Below are 24809 nucleotides of genomic sequence, written 5' to 3'. Positions count from 1 at the left end.
ACCGCCAGGCACAGCACGGTCCTTTCTGACTGGTGGCCGTTTTGTCTCGTTTATGTCCCATTCCCCTTTCTCCTTTCCCCGAACAAGCCGAGCCCTCGTGCGCCGGGAGAGTTGTTTGTCACCCCTCCGTAAATCTTCCAGGTGACAGATTCTAGGTGAAGGTGTCGGGCGAAGGGGACACTTCCTGGCCCCCACCTACCCAGCCCAGGGCAGCAGATACGGGGCGGTGGGGCAAGCACGGGGGCAAGGCAGCCTTTTCCAGAGCACGGAGCCCAGGGAGGCGAGGACAAGGCCCCCGCCTAGAGGCTTTCCCCCGTGACCACGGGAGCGGAGCTGGGAGCCGCTGGACGCCGAGGAGCGAGGCTTCCTCCTCGCTGGACACTTGACAGACGGCGGAGCGGAGCCGCACCGCCAGGGAGGCGACAGGAGAGTCTGGCTCCCACCCGTGTGTCCCTAAATTGGCGCAAGGGTGGCCTGAAACGCTTTCCCTCGCTAACACGGACATTCAGCACACGGCGTGGTCAGCCTGCAGCTTAATTTTTCCAGCTACGCCCTTTCAAATAGCACAGACCTCTGTTTCCTCAAAGAGAAATCCTCCTCTACACCCCGGTAGCGCTGTCTGTAGACAGGCGAGGACCTCTGGTACAAGGGTCTATCCATCTCTGTCCGCTTGCCGGTCGCAGCGCGGAGAATCGGGGTATGCTCCAAGAAAATCCACCCCCCTTCCCGAAAGGTTAGCGACAGCTATCGTTGTGTCTAAAGTTCCGAGATTGCTAATCTACATTGTAGGCTCAAGATGTTAGGTAGACTTGAGCAAGTTGTTCCCAGGATGTAAATTAGGTCCAAAAAGCTGTTGTCCAAATCGAAGAAACAGAGAAATTAATCTGGGAGACTATCCATCATAGGCTGTAATAAAGGGAGCGACATGGATGAGACAGATGATATGATTAAGGAGCTGTGGTCGTTTTAATTAACTTTTTGCTGTCCTGTAATGATCAAACTGGTCAACAGACCCGGTCAATAAGCATGTTAATATCAAACAAATAAAACCAGGGATGATTAAAAACCTCCTGGTTTATTAAATTTGAAATTCAAATGAAATTTATGCTGCAGATGCATACAGAATGCTAATAGATTTTAGCTTTATTGAGAGTGGATCCCACAGGTTTTAAAGAAACGGCACGAACATTTATCTCCTCCCGTACATTAAACTTCAAATGGGGGGGAAAAAAAAGTTTTAATTAATTTCTGGAAAACCTCTCTTTGCTGGCTTCCCCCCCGCCACCGCCCCGCCGCCCCCACCTGCATATTATGTTGATGTACTGCACCCTTAAGTGCAGTGGTCAATAAGGCAAATGCAAACAAAATTGTAAGCTTGCTTAAATCCTTTGCCCAGAAGGCAATGCATACAAAGGAGGAAGGTTACAGATGTTTCCGTGGCCAATTCAGAAAATATCAGCTCACCGCTCTCAAAGTTCAGAAGCTGCTGCTTTTCCAGTTTCGGGGAAATTATCAGAGTAGCAGGAGGATGCCCACTGGCAGGAGTTTTGTGATTTCCGTTCTGATGTATTTGCCTTTTTTTTTTTCCTCCCTCTCAGTTGAGTTCCCTTGTAAAGACTCCCACGACTATTTTTGCAACGAGTTTTTCATAATTTCCCACATGGTGCTTTTAAAGGAAAAGCGCACTGAAAATTAAGGATTTTCGACCCCAAATCAAAGGAGTCAAGGCAAGCATCAGAACAAACAAACACGAAAAGATCAAAAAAGGACACGTTTCCTCTGGGCAGACAAGTGCAGACAAAATACGGATGCGAATGGAAGACCCACCCGGCGAGGCTGTCCTAAAAAGAGATATATCACTAAAGGCTTCTACTTCCCCGGTGTATGGCAAAGTCTCTCAGACTTTCTGGGGCTGAAAGGAATGCGTGTCGATCTTTTTACCTAACCTGGCACACCACAAAATGCGATTTTGTGTTCATCTAAAATGTAATGCTCACGATGCTTGTTTTGCTCTTACGCTTTCTGATCTATGTCTTAATAGTTTCTCCCCATCTTCAGCAGATAAAGAAAGTGGAGATAAAAAGTTAATAAGTATTCATACAAGGGAGTATCTCCGGGAAATGTTCTTCCCCTCTTTGCGGGTGATAGTATTGATTAAATTAAATCCGAAATTTAAACAAGTGTACGTTAGGTCTGTAAAATGAATATCATTATAGAAGGAGACCAAAGCAATGAAGTTAATTCTTTTTATTTGTTAAACGGAGTTCCCTCCTTCCCCCACCCCTTCCTCCTTCTGGGCTGGCCTGTCACGCCTTCTCAACAGGCTAAAATCATTCAGAGCAGCTCGCAGAGAGAAACGCGACATTTATGGTAAGCGTCAGCTTTCAGAGAAAGAAAGCAGTTCATTAATTTACTTCACTCTTACTTCAAAGTATGATAATGTACATTACTCCCTTGATCAATAGATATGATGTACAGTCAATATCCCCACGACACGGAAACGGGTCAAAACCGGAGCCGAGAGAAAGAGGAAAAACATCCCCTGGAAAGCTAAGCAAAGCCGTGGAAAACCCGCGGGGGTGAGAGCACCTGGGCGAGCAGGGCCGGGCCGAGCGGGGTCCCGCAGGGACAGGGGGAGAGGGCTCTGACCTTCCCCGCAGCCTCCCAGGGCTGGGCGAGGAGCCGAGGAGAGCAAAGCGCTCACCTTCGGGGGGGACGAGGCGGCGGGAAGCCAGCCCCTGGTTGTGCCGGGGCCGCCCGGGCGGACTCCGCTTGTGCAACTCCTCCGCCAAGAATCACGCCTGAAAGCGCGGTCGGCGAGGGCGAGAAGGGAGGGAACGACAGGCAGCAGTGACCTAAAATGTTCCCCCCCTTGCCGGGACAACGGGAGAAGAGGGGCTGATCAGAAGGGATCGGGAAGGGGGGAAAGGGGGACTAGTGGAGAAACGGGATGCTACCGCTCTCGCCGTGCCGATTATCACAATATGACTGAGATTATGATGATGATCATGATGGTATAAAAAAATTCAAACATAAACCGCTCCGAGGGAAAAAAAAAAAAACAACCTCAAAAGCAACTGTTGTCAAATTGCGCTCACGGCTGTGGGGTGGGGGGGTGATGGATAGGGCGGCCGGGACGAAGTAGCCCGACCCGGGGTGAGCGGTCCCTGCGGACCGGGACCGCATCCCGCGCCGCTCGCCGACGTGAGTGCGTGAGGTCATCAGCGCCGGCGGGGCCCGACGGCCCGGCTCGACGGCGCTGCTGACTTCACGCAGTCACGTCGGCGAGCGAGGCGGCGGTGGCGGGGATTGGCTGGCGGTGGCTCAGCGGCACTTCAAAGCCGGCGAGGGAGCTACAATTGTGGTGGAATGGGCGGAACTGATCATTGTATTGCACACCTCTAAAAAAAACACTGCCTCTGATTTATCAATATAAAAAAGATCCTCTGAGAGGAGGGCACTTTTGTGTGATGGCAACTTCACTTCTAGGGGTGAGTCTAAGGATTTTTTTCTCTTGCTGGTTTAATTGGTTTCTTTTTATTGTCGATTGGAGGGGGTTAAAATAACCCCTGTCTTGACCGGGGCTATCAGTCTCCTCTATTCAGCCTGTTTTTTTTTTTTTCTTATTCTTTTTTTCTTTTTTTTTTTCCTTTTTTTTAGCTTAAGTACAAGTGAATTTAGGTGAAAAGAAAGAGTGAGAGGGGGAAAAGGGGGCAGAGTCACTTTTCAGTGAGCAAGAAAAGGTTTTAAGGGCATTTGTAGAAACAACCTACAGCGCCTAGGCTGTGCTGTTCCTGTGCCCCCGAAGAAGTGGCTTTTCTTCTTTACATGTGACTGCTGGAAGAAAAAAAACAACAAACAAAAAAATAATCCCAAACCCAGCACTATCGGGGTTTTTTGCGTGCAATTTTTTAAAAAAATTGCAACAGATTGTGGCTTTTTATTTCCCTTTAAAATAACACAACCCACCGTGTCTAGCAGGTACGTTCAACTCGTGTATGCATACATATTTACATATGTTAAATTTATAAATGTATTTCATTATCGTTGCTACGTAAATTAGGCTGATTTAAAGGACGCTTAAAGAAAAAAAAAAAAAAAAAAACCAACAAAGCAGTAATTTGATAGTCCTGCGATTCTGTATTTAAGAAAACAGCCTTACTGGCCTGAGGGACGGGGACCAGCCACGTCCCGGGGAAAGGGAGCAGGCTGAAACGTAGCTGCCGCCGTGCCGGGGGCATCTTTAAAGCTACGGTAACAGACGCAACTTTTTTCCCCTCTCTTTTTTTCTTCCCCCTTTTTAACCCTTCCTGAGCTCCTTCGGGGGAGGGGAGTTGGATAGTGAAAAAAAGCCCCGGTAGGCGTTTGGAGGCAGAACTGCGGTGCCGGCCCTAGCGAAGGGACCCTCCCGCGGGAGTCGCGAAACTTTGCGCCCGGGGCCGGGCGGCGGAGCGGAGCGGAGCGGGGCCGGGCGGCGGAGCGGTGCCGGGCGCGGAGCGCGGGGCGCGGGGCGGCGGTGCGGGGCCGCTCCATCCCTGACGCCGGCGGGACGGCCCTCTCCCCTCTGTGCCCGCAGGAGGAACCGCGGGTAGGCTCCACGCCGCTGGCCATGCTCGCCGCGACCTGCAACAAGATCGGCAGCCCCAGCCCCTCGCCGTCCGCCCTTTCGGACAGCACGTCCTCCTTCGGCAAAGGCTTCCACCCCTGGAAACGCTCCTCCTCCTCAGCCTCGGCGGGCAGCTGCGGGGCCGTGGGCTCCGGCCTCCCGGGCTTCGGCGTGGCGGGCGCGGCGCGGAACGGCTCCTCGGCGGCGGCGGCAGCGGCGGCGGCGGCGGCGGCCGCCCTCGTCTCGGACTCGTTCAGCTGCGGCGGCTCGCCGGGCTCCAGCGCCTTCTCCCTCACCTCCAGCAGCGCGGCGGCCGCCAGCTCGCCCTTCGCCAACGACTACTCCGTCTTCCAGGCGCCGGGCAGCGCCGGTGGCGGCGGCGGCGGCGGAGGCGGCGGCGGTGGGGCGGCAGGACAGGAGGCGGCGGCGCACCAGCCCGTCTTCATCTCCAAGGTGCACACGTCGGTGGAGGGGCTGCAGGGCATCTACCCGCGGGTGGGCATGGCGCACCCCTACGAGTCCTGGTTCAAGCCCTCGCACCCGGGGCTCGGCGCCGGCGAGGTTGGCTCAGCGGGCGCCTCCAGCTGGTGGGACGTGGGCGCCGGCTGGATCGACGTGCAGAGCCCCAACGGCGCGGCCGCGCTGCCTGGCTCGCTGCACCCGGCGCCCGGCGGACTCCAGACCTCGCTCCACTCGCCACTGGGCGGCTATAACTCGGATTACTCGGGCCTGGGCCACTCGGCCTTCAGCAGCGGCGCCTCCTCGCACCTCCTCAGCCCCGCCGGGCAGCATCTCATGGACGGATTTAAGCCGGTGCTGCCCGGCTCCTACCCGGACTCGGCCCCCTCGCCGCTGGCCGGCGCCGGGGGCTCCATGCTGGGCGGCGGCCCCGCCGCGCCGCTGGCCGCTTCGCCGCGGTCCTCCGCCCGCCGCTACTCGGGGCGCGCCACCTGCGACTGCCCCAATTGCCAGGAGGCCGAGCGGCTGGGGCCGGCGGGGGCCAGCCTGCGCCGCAAGGGGCTGCACAGCTGCCACATCCCCGGCTGCGGCAAGGTCTACGGCAAAACCTCGCACCTGAAGGCGCACCTGCGCTGGCACACGGGCGAGCGGCCCTTCGTCTGCAACTGGCTCTTCTGCGGCAAGCGCTTCACCCGCTCCGACGAGCTGCAGCGGCACCTGCGGACCCACACGGGCGAGAAGCGCTTCGCCTGCCCCGTCTGCAACAAGCGCTTCATGCGCAGCGACCACCTCAGCAAGCACGTCAAGACCCACAGCGGCCCCGGAGGCGCCGGGGGCCCCGGCGGCGGCGGCCCCGGCGGCGGCCCCGGCCCCGGCGGCAAGAAGGGCAGCGACACCGACAGCGAGCACAGCGCGGCCGGCAGTCCGCCCTGCCACTCCCCGGAGCTGCTGCCGCCCCCCGAGCCCGGCCACCGCAACGGGCTGGAGTGACGGGCGGAGGCTCGGGGCCGTCGCGCCCCCCAGTCCCGCGGCCCTCCTGGTCGCGCAGCCCCCCGAGCGCGCAGCCCTGCGGCGGGGACGCGGACACGTAAGTAGCTGGCACGGCTCCGCAAGAACAGCGCTCAGCCCCGCGGCCGCTCCGCTGCCCTCCCGGGCAACCCCGGTGCGGCCGGGCCGCGCAACCCCCGCGACGGGGGCAGGGGAGCGGCTCGGCAAGGGCGGAGAGCCGCGACCCCCCATGGGGCGGCCCCGCCGCCGCCTCCTTTCCCCTTCGCCTTGAGACCCCCCCGCCTCGTGTTGCTTTTAGAGCGGAAAAAACACCCACGTCCCCTCTCGCTTTGCTGCTGGAAACCGTCCCGCACTCCCTCCCTCCGCCGCTGGCGCCGGCAGAGCCGCGCTCGGTGCCCCGGCGGGGCGGGCAGGCGGGCCGGGGCTGCTCCGCGGCGGGGCCTCCGACGGCAGCGCCGCCAGCCGCGCTCCGTGCCCCGCGCAGCGCCGAGCTGACTCTCGGACCTGCTCTCGTCCCGGTGCCTGCTCGGAGCCCGTCTGCTCCCCGGGACCGGAGCGGCAGTGTGCTTATTTCCCTTCCTCCTTTTTTTTTTTTTTTTTTTTTTTTTTTCAATTTTAACGAATCGTTTACCTCCTCGAGTCCGAATTTCACTGCGTTTGCCAGCATATTTGTATAATTCTCGTTTGAGCAGGAATCGCGAAATACGTTGAAAATAATTAGGTTGAAAGTCGTATATTTTTTTTTAACTTCAGACAGATGAAGAAGAATCGTGGGTTTCAAGCGAAGATGTATTTCCAATGCCAAAAAAGGGAGGCCGGGGGGGAATAGGAAAATTAAATATTTGTAAAATGCGTCTGAACCTATAGGTTTGTACCACTGGGAAATCGTTCTAGATTAGCTAACAATTAATTAAACTCCACCAATATATCGGTGTGAGGTGCAGTTGTCCAGGAGACGATTTTGTATAGTATTTTTCTTGTAAATTTCTTCCAGTAAATATTTGAAAATATATTGAAGTACACTTGAGCTTTTTTTTCTTTTTAATTTTTATTTCTTTTCCTGTCACGAGAAAACATTCTTGTTGCAGTCCTGGTTCACTGCATTTTTTTTTTCTGGACTCCTCTCTTGAAGTGTGCATCAAATCACTCTTCAGGATATAGGTTTTGCTTGAATATTAATTTAGCTAGGCATACAACTGTAATTAAGCAAACAATATTTGATAAATGTTGAATGACATTTAATTTAATGGAGCATGTACTTATTTGCATTTGCTGGCAGTTCAGGTATAGTTACGGTGAGAGTTCTCCTATATTTCATAAAGTGGGTTTGCTACAACCCATGTATTAAATAAACTGTCCAAGTGAAACTGAACTAACGTTGGCCTATGTGTATTTCCTGAAAATAATATTGGTAAATGTTAATAAACACTCCTGACACTACATTAGCGGTTTGCAATGCTGCAAACTAATTGTCTCATTGTAATGTTGAAATAATTTGGATATTTCACATTGAAATGAAAAGCCCTTCGCTGGAACATTTTAGATTTGCATTTTAAATGCATGAAATGTAATTGATTTTTATCTGTAATATTTTAAATGGTATTAATAAACTCCAGAAAATCATTCTACCTTAGGTCAGCCAGTTGTTTTTCTTCTTTGTAAGTCCATCGTTACAGTCAATGATTTGTTTTGAACTCATATGGCATGAGTTGTTCTCTAGAGTTTCAGAGAAAAGTGAGCATACAACGAACGTAAATTTTAGCACATACTAAGAGCAGCTTTGAGGCATTAAAATGGGTAAGTTGTTCTGTTTCATGCTTTTTAAAATGCACCATCAGAGGAATCTAAATGAAGGACATTAGCTCTTCTTTTAGAAAATTGTTAAATTGTTCTTATCAGACTAATTTTACAGTGCCTCTCACAAATCTGAGTATGTTTGAGCAGCTGCTTTGCATATACCTCCTCCTTGAAATTATTTTTCACATCCCTCCAGATCCATTGTGAAAGGAGATTTAATATTGAAATGCTGAGGGTCATTATTGCTTTAAAAGACAAAAGAAAAAGTGGTCCTCCGCTTTTGTTTTGAGCTGAGGTGGTTGTGGCTGGGGGCGATGCTAATTGCCGTAGCGAGCACTAACTTCTTCAGGTCTCAGGGCTGGGAAACTTCTCGGTTGTGTGTGAAAACTCCCTTCTTGTTCGGGGGCGTTTTCCCCACAGGACAGGGAATCTGGGCAATTTCAGGGGCTGCGGGGTGCTGTCAGCCAGCCGGTCAAGCGCTGCCGCCCTTGCTGTGTCCTTTAAATCTTTTCCACAAGCTCCCCCTGGACAACAATAAAAACACAATTGTACATTTGCTTAGCGTTTTGGCAAAAACCCCCAAAACACCAAACCGAAACCGAAACCAACCCAAACCCCTCAAACTCCTAACACTTTCTTTTACCACCTTCTTTGGGGAGTGGGGGGGATGGGGGTGGGGAAGCGTCTGGAGGTCGTGTTATTTCTGTTTGGAAATCTGGCCTCTTCTGTTACCTAGGGAGGTGATGCTCGCTGTCGGGGCACTGGAAAATTAGGGCTAGAGCATGTAATCTGCATAGCAGAATGATCTTTTGCGCACACATGTAAAACACATGGTCGCTGGTAGTACCTTAAACAACAGGTATTAAACTGCGGGGCAAAAAAACACAGACCAGTCAACTCCAGAGGCATTCAACATTTTGGTCCCCTGCATGGTGTAGGGGTTAGATGGGACTGTTAACAACCACTAGAAACAGAAGTTGCTCTGGTTGACTTTTTCTGAACTGCATTCGGATTTTTCTTCATTACAAATGCAACCAGGAGAGGCCTGCAAAGTTTGCTACTGAAACAAAGCAACAGTTTGCTCTGATTTTTTTTGGTTTTTAATACCATGTAAATGGGGTGGTGGAGCAGCACCTGATTTCCCCATTTGGAGTGAGAGGCAGTGGTTATGTTACTTGGAAATTTTGGTCCTGATGAAATGGTCTGAGCACCTAGTAAAAAGGGTAATGGAGCAGAGGATATCTTCTAATACTGCTTCTCGAATACGCACCTGAAAAGAGAGTGCTATCAAAATGCTATTGTCCAGGAACTTGATGGTTTCTTTAGGGCACTGGTTGCTCCATCTTGGGAATGTTTGGCAGTGGGATAGAGCCAGCAGCAAAATTCATCCTTGGCCCAGGAAGGAGCGTGTGCTGCTGCTGTTTGGGAGCTGCCAGTTTGCATCCAGGGTGTGTGAGAACACACATATTTTTCCTTTCTTTTACTAGCAAAACCCAGCACTTGAAGGCTGAATAGCTCCTTTTTGTAATGGATTTACTTTTACTAAACCCTTCCAGATAAGGGCATTGAGTTGCTTGATAGGAGCCGGGAACTTGTCTCTGCGTTGTGCAGATCAAGGTAGAGTTAAACTAGTTTGCTGACCTGCGGGTCAAACCGGTGTCCATCAACTTACCTTCCAACAGCCTTCAGATGATTGTGGCCATTCCCGTTTGCTCTCTGACCTTTTAAGTCGCTTCCCTTCAAGCTCGTAGCAATGTCTATCGAATTTCGTGTCTTGCTTTACCCATTATTCCGGCTTTTTATTGTCATTTTCCAGTTTAAATTTTCAATAGAGCAGTGACGGGAGATGTGTGGAGCTGAAGTGATGTAAAACGCCACTTCATTTCTGCCTGCTGATAGTGCCTTTCCTGCTACCCTCCGCCTGTGCCTGACGAGACTAAGCAGCAGTCAAAACGTGCTGACTTCTCCTCGATTCCAGTCTAGGAATGTGAAAGCAGAAAACAAGAACTGAAATATCAAAAGCTTTATTTGTGGATGTGGTGGCTAATCCAGCCGTCAACACGTTCACAGCTGTAAAGGTGATGGAGTAAGGATACTTGATGCAGTCCAACAAATCTTTCAGTACGAGTGGCTGAAAGTAAGTATGCACTTGCCAAGACCTGCCACATTTCAGTTACATTCTGTGAAGCGACCTCTGGTTTATCTTTGCAAAGAAGGAGCTGGGAAAAGGTGTGAGCAAATTAGGTGTGCAGTTGCCCATGTTCTTGCCAGATTTATGATAGAAGGACAAAAAACTCTTTTGCTGTATCAGAATAACCTTATGTTTCTTAGAATAAGTTGGGATTGCTTTCTAAGATCACTCCATTGCACTTTGTTTTTTTAATCATAAAGATATATTAAAAATTACTCAACAATTCCATGGAGGAGAGCACATTTTGTAATATCTGCTTTAAAATTAGAACACTAACTTTTCACTTGTTATGGCATTGTTTTAAGCAAACTGTCTATCTTTTGCTAAAGTGTATGGAGAAATTTTTACACATCAGGAAGGTGTGTATTGAGGAAAACGGCGCTATTTAGGACAATTATTGTGTTTCCTGTTGTATGGTTTTCTATCTGCCACTTGGAATTACTTTTTTAAAAAAGGGATTAGGGAAATAGGGGATAATGGCAAGTAGATAGGAGCTTTAGTGGGGCACTTTAAATACAGAGTAATTCCATTTTACACTTGTGGATTTCGAAACAGACTGGGATCCTGTATTACTTTTTGAGAAGGGCACAATTTTTCAAGAAGCATATTTATATTGCCTGCAAGGCCCGGTGAGGAGCTGAATAATGGACCAACCTCCTGTGGCGTAATCATGATTTTGGCAATCCGAGAATTCTGCTTTTCAGCCTGAGCGATACTGCTCTGCAACGTGCAAAAAGCAGACGGGGAGCCCCGACGCTTGCGCGAAGTCGGTGTCCCCAGTGAGGCGATGCAGGGAGCAGCCCCCGCTCCCGGCTGGAGCCTCGGGGCTGCCCTGTATGTCGGGGACGCAGAAAGAAGGCTTGTGAGTGTTCATCCCTTATTATGGAAAAAGAGGTGCTTGGGCGGGAGGTTTCTTTTGAACAACTTTTGTTTCTGGGGCGATGTCAAGCCGTGCAAACTTCTTTTGCAGGGACGAGGAAAAGAACACTTTTTTCTTTAAGTATTATTGTTATTATTATTATTGCCGGCTACATACTTTGCTTTACGCCTGTCGTCATCCCTTGAGACAGGAGGATGTGCACGTGTGTGCTTATGCACCCAGTGCTGTTCTCCCACGCCTTACCAGCTCTCCTTCCGCTGCCAATCAAGCCGGCCACTCGCACATGCCGGTTGCTGCTGAGCAGAAGGCTCTGCACCTCGCCCGGACTTTCTCCCCATCGCCGCACCGCTGCTTCTTTCGGGAGCGATTAGCTGCCTCCCCATTGCCCTTTCCCCTTTTCCGCCCCCTTTTCCGCGGACACGCTGGCGCACACCGGGGAGCGGGGACGGCGCGGCCGGAGCTGCCGCGGGCTCGCAGCGCCACCCGGCGTGTGCGCCCCGTGGGCAGCGGGAGCCCCGAGGGGACCGAGCCGGCCCGGCGGGAGGGAACTCTCGCCGAGCTCTGGGGCTGACCCGTGCGGGAGCGGCGGGAGGCGCGGGGCTGGCCCTGCCCGCGTCCCACCCGTCCTGGCACCGGGCGCCGGCGTGTCCTTCAAACTCAGGGTGTTCTACTCCAAATCACAGCCAGTCGTCTCCCCCTGGACGAGGTGCCCGGCTTTCCCTCGAGGGACACATCGCGACGCTCCTTAGGACGGTGGGCTTATTTTTTTGCAGAGCAAATGGTCCAGTATTCGTTTCTGCGGGCAGATGAGCAGTTCCAAGCCTGTAGGGGAGAATGAATCTCCGTGAAATCGCCTGGAAATAGGTGAGATGAAGAAGGTGCCCGCAGCCCCCCAGGCTCTGCCGAGTGTTCACACAGCGGCTGGAAATGGGGCGGCCGGGGATCCCCGCCGAGGCAGGACGATATCCTTGTCTCGGATGAAGAGACGCTGGAAGTGCAAAAGCAGCTACTAGGGAAGGATTGGGGATTTATTTTAGATGCTTCATCCCCGAATTCTTTGAAAGCTGCTGGGCGGGGGAGGTGACAGGGTGACAAGGGCTTTTGGCTGAGTTGCTAAACTCATTCATGTAGTTGAACGCTGTCTCGGAGACGGCTTTTTAAAAAATTTTTCCTTTTTTTTTTTTTTCTTTTATCCCTCGCGTTTGTTGCAGAAAACTGTCCCGAGGAGACGCTCCAAAGTACTTTCCTATATTTTTGTAAATTTATCTTCTCAGGGTAGCTCAGGTGTTCTCTTTACAGACTTGTGCGTGTGAAAGGCAGAAAGTGTGTTTCTGATAATTAAAATTGCTCCACAGTTAAATAACGCTGCTCCTGGCTTTAGTTTTAGAAAGCACTTTTTTTTTTTTTAAATCAAAATATATAGTATGTTATTAAATTCTTACAACCCTGTTGGCACCCGGTTTGGGAAGGGCTAACGGGAGGCACCGGCGGCGGCTCCCGGGGCGCGGGGGGACGGAGCGACACGGTGACAACGCCGCGGAATGGGCACAGCGGCAAAGGTGTCCTCTCAAAGGAAAGGCGGCCGGCAAATAAAACCCCTTCAGCCTGCGAATGAGGTACTGAAATAATATCCCCGCCGGCTTCCCTGCCTCCGATTGCAAGGAGCAGGCAGTCGGATTTTTAACTACTCGAAGGAAGATGTTTTAACACTCAGAAGTGCAGGAATTTTTCTGTTTTCACTGCTGTCCCTTCTTACATAGCTCTCGAAATTTTTAACCCCTTAGTCGCCTTCTCGCCTCTACTTTTCAGAGATTTAGGATTTTCTTTTCTGGTTTTGTTTTGTGGTGTTTTTTTTTTTGTTTGTTTGTTTGTTTGTCTGTGGTTTTTGTTTTTAGGAATTTTCACACTCATACTCAAAGATCAGACATAGATGCCTGGCAACAGGTATGAAGATTTTCTTCTCCATTACAGCCATCAACCTGTTGAGAGGATGCTGCCTATCCTTGCAATTCTTGCTTATTGCAAAAACATAACCACCAGACTCCACTCAACTGCCTTCTCAGACCTGCCAAGTGAGTTCTGTGAACCTCTCTTTCCTCAGGGTAAAGGAGGCAAGCCACAATTATTTGCCAGTAGTGATTTTTGGTTTCTCCAGATAAATAAATATTAGGTGGGATTGCTGAGCAGTGAAAGGTACAACATTTGATGCAGAGTTTAGGTGGGCAGTGCAAACAGGCTGTCCCAAGGAGGAAATCCCTACCTGGTAATGGATTGGTACCTGAAACTTCAGTAGGAGCCAGCATCACTGTCTGCTGTGTGTGTTTGCTTTGCTTTGCATAGTCCGACCATTACCGCACTAAGAATGGGGTTTAATTTGCTTGTCCATATACATATGAAAGGACAAAGCCAAACGGAGAAAACACTTGCCAAACACAGTTTTCAATTGCGCTGAATGCAGCGGCACACTGTTAACTCTGTACAGCCATCTTCGGTGTTAGGACAAACACAGGTCTCACTTTTTAGAGGGGTGCAGCGCAGGACTCCTTCCCTCCAGAGCACTGGTGTCACTCACGAACTGTGTCACTCACGAACTGTGTCACGAACAGTGACACAGCCCTGGCTCAGCAGCCAGGGAGTTTATCAACCTCGTGCACCAAGCCCAAGATTTCCAGCAGACTTCTGTTTTAATGCCCACTTTGACAGTGGATCACTTCTACTTTCAATTAAACTCAACAGCCTGTGGGAACAGCTGCAGACCAAATTTACGTCCCGTTTTGCCAAGAACAGAATATTTAGAAGAATGGATGAATGAATGAATGAATGAATGAATGAATGAATGAATGAATGAATTGAAAGCACATGCAAGCAGCATATCTTTATTTAAAAAGAGCTTTCAAAACTCTGTGAATTCTGAAAGACTCAGATCCTGAAAAAATTGGTCTCATCAAGGATGTCCTTAAAAAGGTAGCTGCAATAAATTTGTTTTTAGTTCTGCCTAGTCCTTCTCCCTTCATGACACAGAAACCCAAAAATTCAGTCTGTTTCTCCTCATAAATGAGAAAAGCTTAATTGATGTCAAAGTCATGCTGTGGTTCTTGTTTCTCTTCTGGAGAGCAACTGAGTACCCAAACATGAGTTCAATCACAAAACACAGTACGTAAGGGTTCATAATGTTTTATAGACATTAAATCACAACTTGGCTAGCATTCATGTCAGGCCCTGCTAATTTTCACTTACTGTGGCAGACATTAGCTTTTTCTGACTGTATGAGTCAGGTAAGAAAGATGATGGACTTCTAAGATTCTAAGTTTCCACATGTGTATCCTCTAGTCTATTGTGAGGTAAATATTCCAAGGTACATTGCATTCAGCATCAGGGCATATCAGAGAAGGAGTGTAAAAAAAATCTGTTACACATACATTTAAATTGAAATATAGATACAAAGAACAAAAGATTTTCCTTCTCTTGTTGCAGTATTTTTTGGTCTTAAATGTACAGCAGGCAATGATTTCCTGTTGTCAGTAATACTACATAAAATGATTGTGGACAATAGAAGTTGTGTTGCCTTCTAGAGATAATACACATTTTACGGGTTTAGACTACTTACTTTCAATATCTTTCAATCAAAATTTAATAAAATATGAAAGCCATGAAAAAAACCCCATGGTTAGTGGTCTTAATTAACAAGTATTTTCATCTGGTAGTATTTATCTATTTTGTTTTAATTTTGTCATTTGTAGGCAGAAAGACATGCTTGTTTCATAACATAATTGCTGACCTGCTGTCAAAGTGCTCATGGGAGAATTAACAGAAGTTTTAAAAGAGACCCAAAACTTCAAGAAAATATGCACATCATCACTTCTTCTCATGTAAAGGAGCGAGAGTGAGATTCAACAGCTAAAGATGAATGAAAAAGTTTCAGCCTTTTGTAAAATAGCTGGTGAATTGTACTTACTGATTGTGGGCCAAACACAATCAGTAAGTACAATTATTTCATCTGCTGCAATAAATTTAAAATTACATGTGTGGATTTTTCCATTTGACAGCAGAGGAAAATGCGCTTCTGAAGTCAGGCTAAATTCAAGAAAGTTCTGTTAAAAATACTTTTATATAATTTATTGTGTTTCTTCAGGCACAGAAGAGATCAGAAGGGAATAGCTGCATCAACTAGATACATTTTTGGCACATAACTTAGTAATTTAGCCACATCTCCCCTTTTTGTAGTAGTCACCATGATCTCACTAAACCTGCTATACTTTTTTTTAAATGTTTTTTGTCAGCTGTCATTTCTAGCCCAACTGCAATAACTTCTCTGATAAAATCTCTGTTTAGTCTGTGTAGGACAACTTTTCATTCTCATGAAACATTGCTTTTATTGGGGCTTTTCCTGGGTGAAGACTGAGCTGAAGGGTCAATAACACATCAGGCTGTACCTTCATGACAATGTGCTTTAGGGCACAAGTGCATGGGAGAAGGAAGGATCTTGGTTTTGGGAGGGTTTCAAGGCTGATCTTACTGTGGTCTTCCCCCGATGGCATGGGTTTATCTAGGTTGTTATTTCTTTTTTCTGAGCCATAATCTACATTTTCAGAGAGTACAGCACCAGCAGAGAAAGTAGGTAAAGTTTTCTCTCATTCTGAAAAAAAAAAAAAAAAAGGCAAGATGAAACCCAGTGAAGAGAACAGGAACAGGAAATAAAACACGGGCACTTGGCTGCTGCCAAACCCAGCAAGCACCTTACTGCACAGGTCCCTGCATGCCCGGGTATGGATGTCCCTACATGCTCTCAGGCTCTGTATGGCCACTTTGGTGTCATCCTGCTCGTCCCTCATGAGCTTGACCCTGTTCACATGCTTTGAGGATTCCCACTGTATGCTACCAGGATTTAGCCCCCCACACAACTACAGGGAAGTGCTTTTAATGGATGATGAGAGGAAGGTCACAGCAGTGTGCCTCCCTTTCCTGTGTCTCACCAGAGGCCTGGGCTCCAGCAAGGCAGGACTTCCAAGTAGTCAGAGCAGGGGTGCCCAAGCTGAGAAGTGAACAGAATTTCAGTCATTTGTCCTGGGGCATGGTCTAACTGCTCAATGAACACTGACAAAACTAAGCTCCACAGATCAGATGATGTATGGTTTCTTCTGTATTCCTGCCAAAGAAGAAAGAGATCTGTATCTCAACAGAGATGTAAATGCTGATGAAATCTTCTTCTGAAATGGGAGCAGTAACAAAAGCTGCCAGGCTGGTGAGATACTTTAATTTGTAACAAGGCATGAGGTTAATTGGGATATAGGAACAAACTCCACTACTTAGCTGCTTATTTTCTTCATTTTTAATAAGCCAATTGCACCTCAAACTAGCCAACAGACACAAGAGTTCCTGTGCTGAGAGGTACAGAGGCAGACTGGTGGTTTGATTATGTGAGAATTATTTCCATAAGAAATCACTTCAAATTACAGACAAATTTATTTCCACACATGCAGACTGGCAAACAGTATTTAATGAAATCAGAATAACCTTTACATTTTTTGACTAATACAAGAATATGTCCCTAGTATGATGAGAGACTGCCTGTTTTTTTGAGATTGCATTTATATTTGACAAGTACCTTTCCCATTATGTAAAGCTGATCTGTGTAACTGAGGCTGTGGGATGGATTGTTCTAATAAGGGAAATTCAGCAGGGAATTGTAGTACACTTAACTCAGACTTATGAATTAATTAATTAACAAAAGACAATTTACTTCAGAATCTGGTACAAATAGGCTTGCAAACTAAAGTCACTGAGTTGCAGATCACTTTTCTTAAGAGATTCTGCCTTGCAACTTGGTTTTGCATGTGGAAAAATTCTGGAATACTTTTTGTTTGATAAACTGAAGTCAGTGATTTTCCCTGCGCATAAGGACCTTAGATTTCACTTTTAACTAACAGGAAGGCACCTCACATACTGCAAATCCTGCCACTAGGACCAGTTTCATTCCTCCCTGTGGGAAGCTGGGGGTATAAGACCTCTATTGTGATGATATTCTGTGTCACAGGACTAGAGCAGTTGTGGGAAGCTGTAAGTTTTGGATGGATTAAGGACTGTTGAAAAGAAACCCTTTCCTACTGCGTAAGGAGCAGCTCTGATACTTCTTCCGAGACTGGAAGACTTTATGCAGCAGCATGAAGTACACATTTTTGAGGAAGAGAAGTGGAGATGTGCATAAATTATACTGCAGTCCAAATGAACTACTGCAATACCCAGGGTACTTTCAAAATTCAACTGGAAAGTTATATATCTAAACATATAAAATCTCCTGTCTGTGGAACTCTACCAAGACAGGGAGTTAGGACCCCCAGAGTGAATCTGAGCAGTCAGAGGCTTGGTTAAACCAGCAGGAGGAAGGGGTGCTGGTGGGTGACCAGGACTGCTCTCATGAGGGTGAGGGTGGTGCTGCTGGGCACAAAAACAGGCACTGCAGTTGTGCCTCCAGGCATAAAGTGGCTCTTCTTAGCCAAATATGTGACATGCTGAGGGAGGGAGAGAAGTCTCAGTCACACATACATGTTGCATAATCATCAAATATGCCTGTAATACAATTCTGTCAGAGGCAATTTTCACTTCCATGTGGTTGTCTTGGGAAGCCTCCCTTTCCTAGGCTGAACTGCAACTATCAAATCTCAGCTGGTTTAGCTGAAAAATTATCATGGAATGGTGCCTTTTGACTGAAATGGATTGTTTTACACTCTGTTGTGATGAAAATGAAATCTAAATTTAGCAAACTCTGTCTTCACCAAGTTATGAACCTGGTAAATTTTATGAGAAGACAAGTTTACTTTGCTTTATTTGCAAAATTATTTTGAGAAGGTTTTCACATTTTCACAGCACTTTCCACAAAAAAGTGCCAATTTTTTCTCCCTGAAAATAAAACTGAAAAAGAGATGCTGAGGCAGGTACCTAAAAGTTACAAATGAAGTCGATAAGAATATATTTATTTTTTCCTCCCCATATTTTTGACACAGAAAAGGTCTTTTCACTAATTCCTAATTCGATTTATCATTAGCATGAAAACTTCAGTGAGCATTGCAGGTCTTGTGCTGTGTGCTCAGGTCAATACTTGTCCTGTCTACTGAAGATGAATGGTATGTTTTCATAGGATCATAGGCTAGACTCTCTGGCAAAGCTCATGTGGAAGTAACACTATCACAGCAAGTGTCTACTTGAGTACTTGCAAAAACACCCAAACACCTTCCCCATAGGCATATTCACAATTTGTTTCCTAAAGCACTCAAAACAAGTCAAAACAAGTGAGCAGGACAAGAGGGTGGAGGGCCCAGGTGAACAGCAGTATCTTTGTGCAGGGCACATGAATGGCTGTCCCAGGTGAAGATTCACAGCTGTTACATGGTTTAAAATTTTCCAGATTTCAAACTACAAGTCAGATATTTCCAGCTAGACCACCAAATTACTAAAGTGCATCACACAAGGAAAATATTCAGTGTTATGTAAAGAAGAAGCAAAACCCTTCTGACATTCTCAGTTTGCATCCATAGAAGAGGAACACTTCCCATAGCAAAGTGATGGATGAGCAGAACACCTGACACATAAGGCACCCTGAAGAGGTCAATCAAGGTAATTGAAATTCAGAGAAAGATAACTCTCTTGCAGTCAAAAAAAAATACACTAAGATGAAATATTACTTATTACTTAGTGAAATATTATTATTATTAAAATTTTGATGTAAAAAATACAAAGGTGAAATATCATAAGCTTATCTTTAACAAACACAATCTGTCTATTTGAAGACTTGACTCTAGCCTGTCTCTTGATAGTCCCCCTTTTCCTCTATTCCATCCTCCCTCCCCTTTCACTCTTGAAAGAACAGTCTGGTTTGCAGTTTGTTTTGTCACTCCAAGTTTTTATAGGACAGTCTCTTGCCCAGAGTCTCTGGTGGGCTGCCCTATGCTCATCAGTGACTGCTCTCTTGCTGCTACCCTGGTTTGAGCAAGTTCACACAAAGACAAAGCAATAGGTCTTCATCAATAAATGCAGAGAGCAGTGCACACATAGAGGGCAGTGTGGAAGGTTAGGTACAGAAATGCATCCTGAAATAAGGCGAGAAAGAAAAGGGCAGCTGAAAGGATCTGTAAAAATAGTCCAAACAGTAGGAGACAAGTCACAGAAAACTGTGGTGATGTCTGCCTCCAGTGAGTAAGGGCAAAGGACTTGAATTTGAATGTTGTAGATATCTAGTGTTAATTCACAGAACCATAGAATGGTTTGTGTTGCAAGGGACACTAAAGTTCACCTAGTTCCAACTCCCTGCCACTGGCAAGGGCACATCTCACTAGACCAGGTGGCTCAAAGATGCTTCCAGCCTGGCCTTGAACACCGCCAGGGATGGGGCACCCAAAACATGTCTGGGCAAACTGTTCCAGGGTCTCACTGCCTTCATTTGAAATGAAGCTTTTTTAAAAATCCTGTCACACAGCTTGTGTGATTTCCTCAGCTTGTAATTTAGTGATAGCATTAGAACCTGGTGAATAATTTCTGGTGAAATCAGATTGAAGGATGATGCAGGGAAATGTAAGGGGTATTTAGTGAAGATCCACAGCTGGGGGCTGGATAAAAAAGACTGTAAGGACACTTCTGTCTAGTGAAAGAGGAGAATTAGGGATTACACCTGAAGTAATTGTATGGAAAACAGAAATATAAAAGGGAAAGGGTCCTCTGATCCTTCAAGTGTCATTGTGTGTGAACTCAGCTGAAATGAGCCAAATTTAGACTCCAGGCTGCAAAATTTTAACAGTGATGATAACTAGTCATTGGAATGAAAAGAACCGTTTTCTGGAATCATCAAAAAGGCTACGGTAAAATTTTTGCTACTTTTAACTCTTTGACCACTTTTATTTTTAAAAGGAAATAAAATGTAGTCTAGGCAGAAATTAGTTTAAGGGACTCCCTGGTACATAATTTGAGGACAATAACAGCAGTCCTGTACAATGAGTTTACTATATCTGAATCTATGTAGATAAGCCATCAGCTACAAAATTGCAAAATTGACTGCCAGAGGCTATAGGAAACTCTAATCTATATTTAACATTTCAAACTCTGTGAGAGCTAGAAGAGGCTGACTCTGAACTCACAGGTCTGTTTCAATGAGGCCCACCATCAGCTCATGCTGAGATATTTTTTGGATAATTAGGTTTGAGTGGGTTATTCATTTATCTTAGATGTTTGCATAATAAATTTGAAATGTGTTCAATTTATTCCTTGATCATTTGGGGAAAATACAAAGTTTGAGAAAAATCAATTTTTGACCAGTTTTGCTGACTCGTTAGTTTAATTAATCAAAATATTTTTAAAAAAAATTAAATGCTGACTTCTGCAAAACTTTATTTTCGTGTCAGTGAAGGATCATGTTTAGCCTTTTTTCAACCCTGATTCATGGCCCACTGAAATTTATAGGAGCCAGTCATTAGCTATAATGAGCTTTGAAATGGGTCCCTTGTGAAACAGACTGTTCAGATGAGAACAGATGCAATCATATTTGGATTTTTAAACGGTACAGCTTGAATCTGAATTGTTTGCATTCAAGTCAAAGTGTGCTGACTTAGAAGAAGAGATAATTGTAACACTTAGATGCATCTGCCTACTAACTTCTACTGATTGCTCTGCCATGAATTCCTCATCTAAACAGATGCATAAATGGAATTCTGCAAGAGTTTGCCCTGGCTCTGTTATATTCAATATTTTCATTAATGACCTAGATGGGAAGAAGAGCATGCTTATTAAATTTCCAGAAAATGTCAAGTTGAGAAAGACTGGATGCCGGAGGACAGGATTAGAATTCAAAATTACCTTGACTAACTGGATAAATTGTCTGAAAAAATAGGGCAATATTCAATAAGAACAAGTTCTAGGAACTAAACTCAGCAGGGAGTGACCAGTTGCAACAATACCATGCTGTTGCAAAACACCCTCCTGACACACACTAGGCAGGAATAGAGACTGCAAAGCATGGCAAATAATCTTTCTGCTCTGCACTGCAAATGCCTCAGCTAGAATATGCGACCTGGTTTTGGGCAAAAGACTTCATAAGGGTGTGTGCCAGCTGGAAAATATCCAGCAGAAAACAGCAAAGATGATTTAGGTTAGATATCAGGGCAAAGCAGTCCTTTCAACAAGGAGAGTGAAGCAGAGGTTGCTCATGGTTAGGAATCGTCAGCACTGGATACCTCTTTGTGTCTGAGAAAGTTGAAGGTCTGCTTTAGACACTCCACCTGCAAGTCTAATAAATCCTTTAAGTGAGATTGAGCAGTGTTTATTCTAGGCTTTGTACACCACAGGGTGAATTAGTTATGGTTCAGTAAATGTTTTTAGAAGATAAGTCTACTCTAAACTCAGAAGTGGGCCATGTCCGGCATAGAACGTTTAGAAGTGCCTCAGTTATCAATACTTATGTATTTCAGCTAAGATTATTCTACATTAAAAAGATACACAGATTATTTAGACACAAAATTTTTAAAGATGTTTAGTACTTCAACAAATCTGAAAATGCATTTCTAATTTCTTAACCCATGACTGAGTCATAATATGACTGATTATTAAGGAATTTACCACTCTCATTTCCTCCTCCATGTAACTTCAATAATTCTATGGGTCACATAATAAATGCAAACCAAAAACCCTACCATTTTCCAAACAATTGTAGTAATGATCTTTATTGAGCTGGGCACACTGAAGGATTTAGCATCACAAGGGATTGAAACTCAAGCACTTATACACCCTATTTTTCATGTGATCTATCCAGTTTTTCAAGGACATGTTTTATTAACACTTTTTGATATTTTGGTATATGCTTGGCTGCTGTGGGATTGTGTTCATGTCTGAGAGAGTAAGCAGTCTTCTGTTATGGGTTGAGTAGAGTGAACAGATATTTCTTCCAAGAAAAAAGCAGAAGGAAAATCATAAGGAAACCATGAAATTTTAATGTTTTTATATACTGAAAACTGACTGATAAAGCCAGCAAAAAATTATTCTCCTTTCCAATTGTCCCTTAAAGAAGCTCAACATAGCCTTGAGGTTGTGCACTTACACTTAGTTCATATTGCCACAATGTGTGCTAACCACTTTGTCAATTAACTTATAATTGATCTACAAATGTGTAAAAGAAAATACAAATCAAGAAAAAAGAGATTTTGATGAATGAAAATTTGTCACAATCCTTAAACTTTTCTGTAAAATGTCACTATCATAGCAAGTATTTTTTATCATATTTGCTCCTTATTAGGATTTCTCTATCCCTTGTTCTTAAAGTGCTTTTAAGTTTGAAGTAGTTAGCAGTAATACAGATTTACACAAAGAGAAATTGAAGCATGGGATGCAAACATTTATGGTATCCAGGGATAGAACACAAATCTCTAAAGTCCACCTGTAGCAATTTAAATTGGGACTGAAAATGGTTAGAAAACGAAATAATAAGTTAAATTTTAACAGAGCTGAGATGTAGCCTGAAACCAGAAAAAAATAGTTTACAGATTTTAATTTGTTTGATTTGTGCTTCCAAATCAGGTCTATCACTACAGTCCTTAGCACCAAGAGTTCAGTTTAATGATTTAAACCTCCTCTTACAAAAATTAACATAAAAACTAGAACAACAATTTAAGATTATGCAGCTAATTAATTATATCTGTCACTGTTAGTTCCAAGGGAGTCTGCTCAGTTGCATATTTTATGGAGGAGAAAAAGAGGGAGTAAGCAGTTGAGTGAAAAGGTGAAAAATTGTCTGCAGCCACATTCATATTCAGTTCAATGTAAAAAGTGTATATTTATTCTCTGAAGGCAAGAATACTGATCAGGTTGAAAGACTCCCAGTCCTAAATAGGACCTAAGTACTGTGGAATAGAGCCTGTAAATCCAGCAGGTCAGACAACGCCCTTTTGATACTAACTGCTCTTTTTTTTTTTTCCTTCCCTTTCTGACAGCTCATTTCTAAAGAAGACCTCAAGCTACTGATGTTTTATGGCAATGTTTGTGCATTTGCTAAATTAAAATATGCTTCATGTCTTGCCATTACTGCTGGTAAATTATTTTTATTATTTTTCATTGGTAACAACTAGAAGAGTAACTGTGCTTGGTGCTGGTCATGGGTGGTGAGTGGTCACAATGCAGGTCCTTCTGTTCTGGGCAGAGGCAGGAGTTTGTTCCACCACCTGAGAAAAAACAAGAGAAGTTATAATGTGTCTACATGGTCTGGCAAAAAGAGAGATGGGTTTGGAAGCCTCTGAAGGCAGCTCTGGATATGTGAATTCATGCAAGTTAAGATGGATAGGATAATTTCTATGAGTCTGCAAAGCATCTCTGTTTAACGTCTGTCACTGACTAGCTAAGGAAAGAGTGTAGGTCTTTTGTAGGTCTGCTTCACTGCCCAGGTTGCATGCAATTAGGATCACAGTACAATGCCTCTTGCACTTGATAACCCTCTGTGGCAAAACCCATTACTTTATTGACCCTTCCACCAGAGAAGTGGGATGAGTACAGGCTGCTTCATGAAGTTGAGTCTAACAACCCAAATCAGTTGAGTTTAATTCAAATAGCCAATGTCTAATCCAAATAAAATGGAGATCTACAGAACATTAGGAGGGCACAAAACAACGCCAAATTAGATGATGATAGTACTTTATATGCTGGGATATGTTGTCAAGTAACAACTAGGCCTCCTTGCTTTTTTCCCTAAGGTTAAGCAGCTGTGTTGTCTCTGTGTTGCAACTTCATCAATTATGTCTTATGAATATCAGGTCTGAATTTTCAAGTTATGGACAAAACCTGAAGGGTTTGTCTGCCCTGAGAAATTTACTGCCAGAGCTACAACTTTCTTCGTGGATACACTTATTCCTTCCATCCCCATAGGGAATTACAGCAGTATAGTTAAGTTGGTAAATTTTCCTATTTAGACAGGCCCAGACTTCTCAAGAAACACTCTAAATTAAATATTTCTCCTGGGGGAGTAGCAGATACATGCATACTTTCATCAGGTTTTGGTTATACCTACACACAGCAAACAAGTTTAAGAGACAGCTACCCACAGTTGTGTTACAAGGATATTTTCTCATGACAAGGATATTCTGTCAAGGCTCATTTATCCTGCAAATCTCAGCCCAGCTTTGAGCAGCATGACTTTGTGGCCTTGGCCCAAATTTTGTGAAGCCAAAAGTCCCTTAGAGGAATATCTGCAAATCTTTTTCCTCCCAGAAAACCTAAGTCTAAACTGTGAGGTAGAAGTTCTTAGAAGTGTAGTTAAAGTATGAGTAAGTATCTACTGAGAGTTATCCTACCTTTTCTATAGAAGTAGGATTAGAATCTGGTGGTAATCCCATTCTCCTGTTCTTCAGCTTAGATGTATGCTGGAGAAATAATTGTGTTTTTTTATACTACATGTGTACTGACAGAATAACCAATGACCGATGACAGAAGATTTTTGTAATTTACTTCTAAATATATTCTCAGGGTAACAACTGATCTCACTGAAAGCCACAGGAACTTTTTTTGGTTTAGACTCTTGTAAAATAAAAAGTATAAGAAGTGCACATAGGCCCATGTGTCACCAGAAACTATGAATAAAGTGCTTCTCTATGTGAATTTAGGGATTATGTATCTTAACTAGATCAGGGCTGTCCACCCAAGAAAATCTTTCTAGTGTTAGAGTTGGGCCAGCCATGCACTAATGAACACCTTGATCTCTGTCATCTGCTCATACAAAGATGAGAAATTCTTGAGCCAGAGATCTGGCTCTCAAGGTCTAAAATCACCTTCTAGAGCTTCTTGATGCTAAGCAAACTGGTGACTGCCTGTCTTTTACTGGATTTTAAAGGCTTTTGGCATGTATC

The 24809-nt window shown here is 45.4% G+C and overlaps 1 protein-coding gene and 1 long non-coding RNA gene across 3 annotated transcripts; both read left to right on the top strand.

Moving 5' to 3' along the window:
* Window positions 1-3355: 3355 nt before the first annotated feature.
* On the top strand, window positions 3356-6647 carry SP8 (Sp8 transcription factor). Its single transcript, XM_066566306.1, has 2 exons — window positions 3356-3491; window positions 4577-6647. The coding sequence occupies exons 1-2, from the start codon at window positions 3471-3473 to the stop codon at window positions 6053-6055; spliced, it is 1500 nt and encodes a 499-aa protein (XP_066422403.1). The 5' UTR covers window positions 3356-3470; the 3' UTR covers window positions 6056-6647.
* A 4828-nt stretch (window positions 6648-11475) lies between these two features.
* Window positions 11476-22998, top strand: LOC136566979 (uncharacterized). Of its 2 annotated transcripts, none has more exons than XR_010785096.1 (3): window positions 11476-11805; window positions 12837-13013; window positions 22908-22998. It is a non-coding gene; the product is annotated as an uncharacterized lncRNA (long non-coding RNA). The 2 variants fall into 2 exon arrangements; XR_010785095.1 differs by lacking the exon at window positions 22908-22998 and adding an exon at window positions 18344-18514.
* The last annotated feature ends 1811 nt before the right edge of the window (window positions 22999-24809 follow it).

Source organism: Molothrus aeneus, chromosome 1 (assembly GCF_037042795.1).
Source record: "Molothrus aeneus isolate 106 chromosome 1, BPBGC_Maene_1.0, whole genome shotgun sequence".
Taxonomy (NCBI): domain Eukaryota; kingdom Metazoa; phylum Chordata; class Aves; order Passeriformes; family Icteridae; genus Molothrus; species Molothrus aeneus.
The sequence above is the reverse complement of the archived record's forward strand: the minus strand, read 5'-3'. Positions and strand labels throughout refer to the sequence as shown.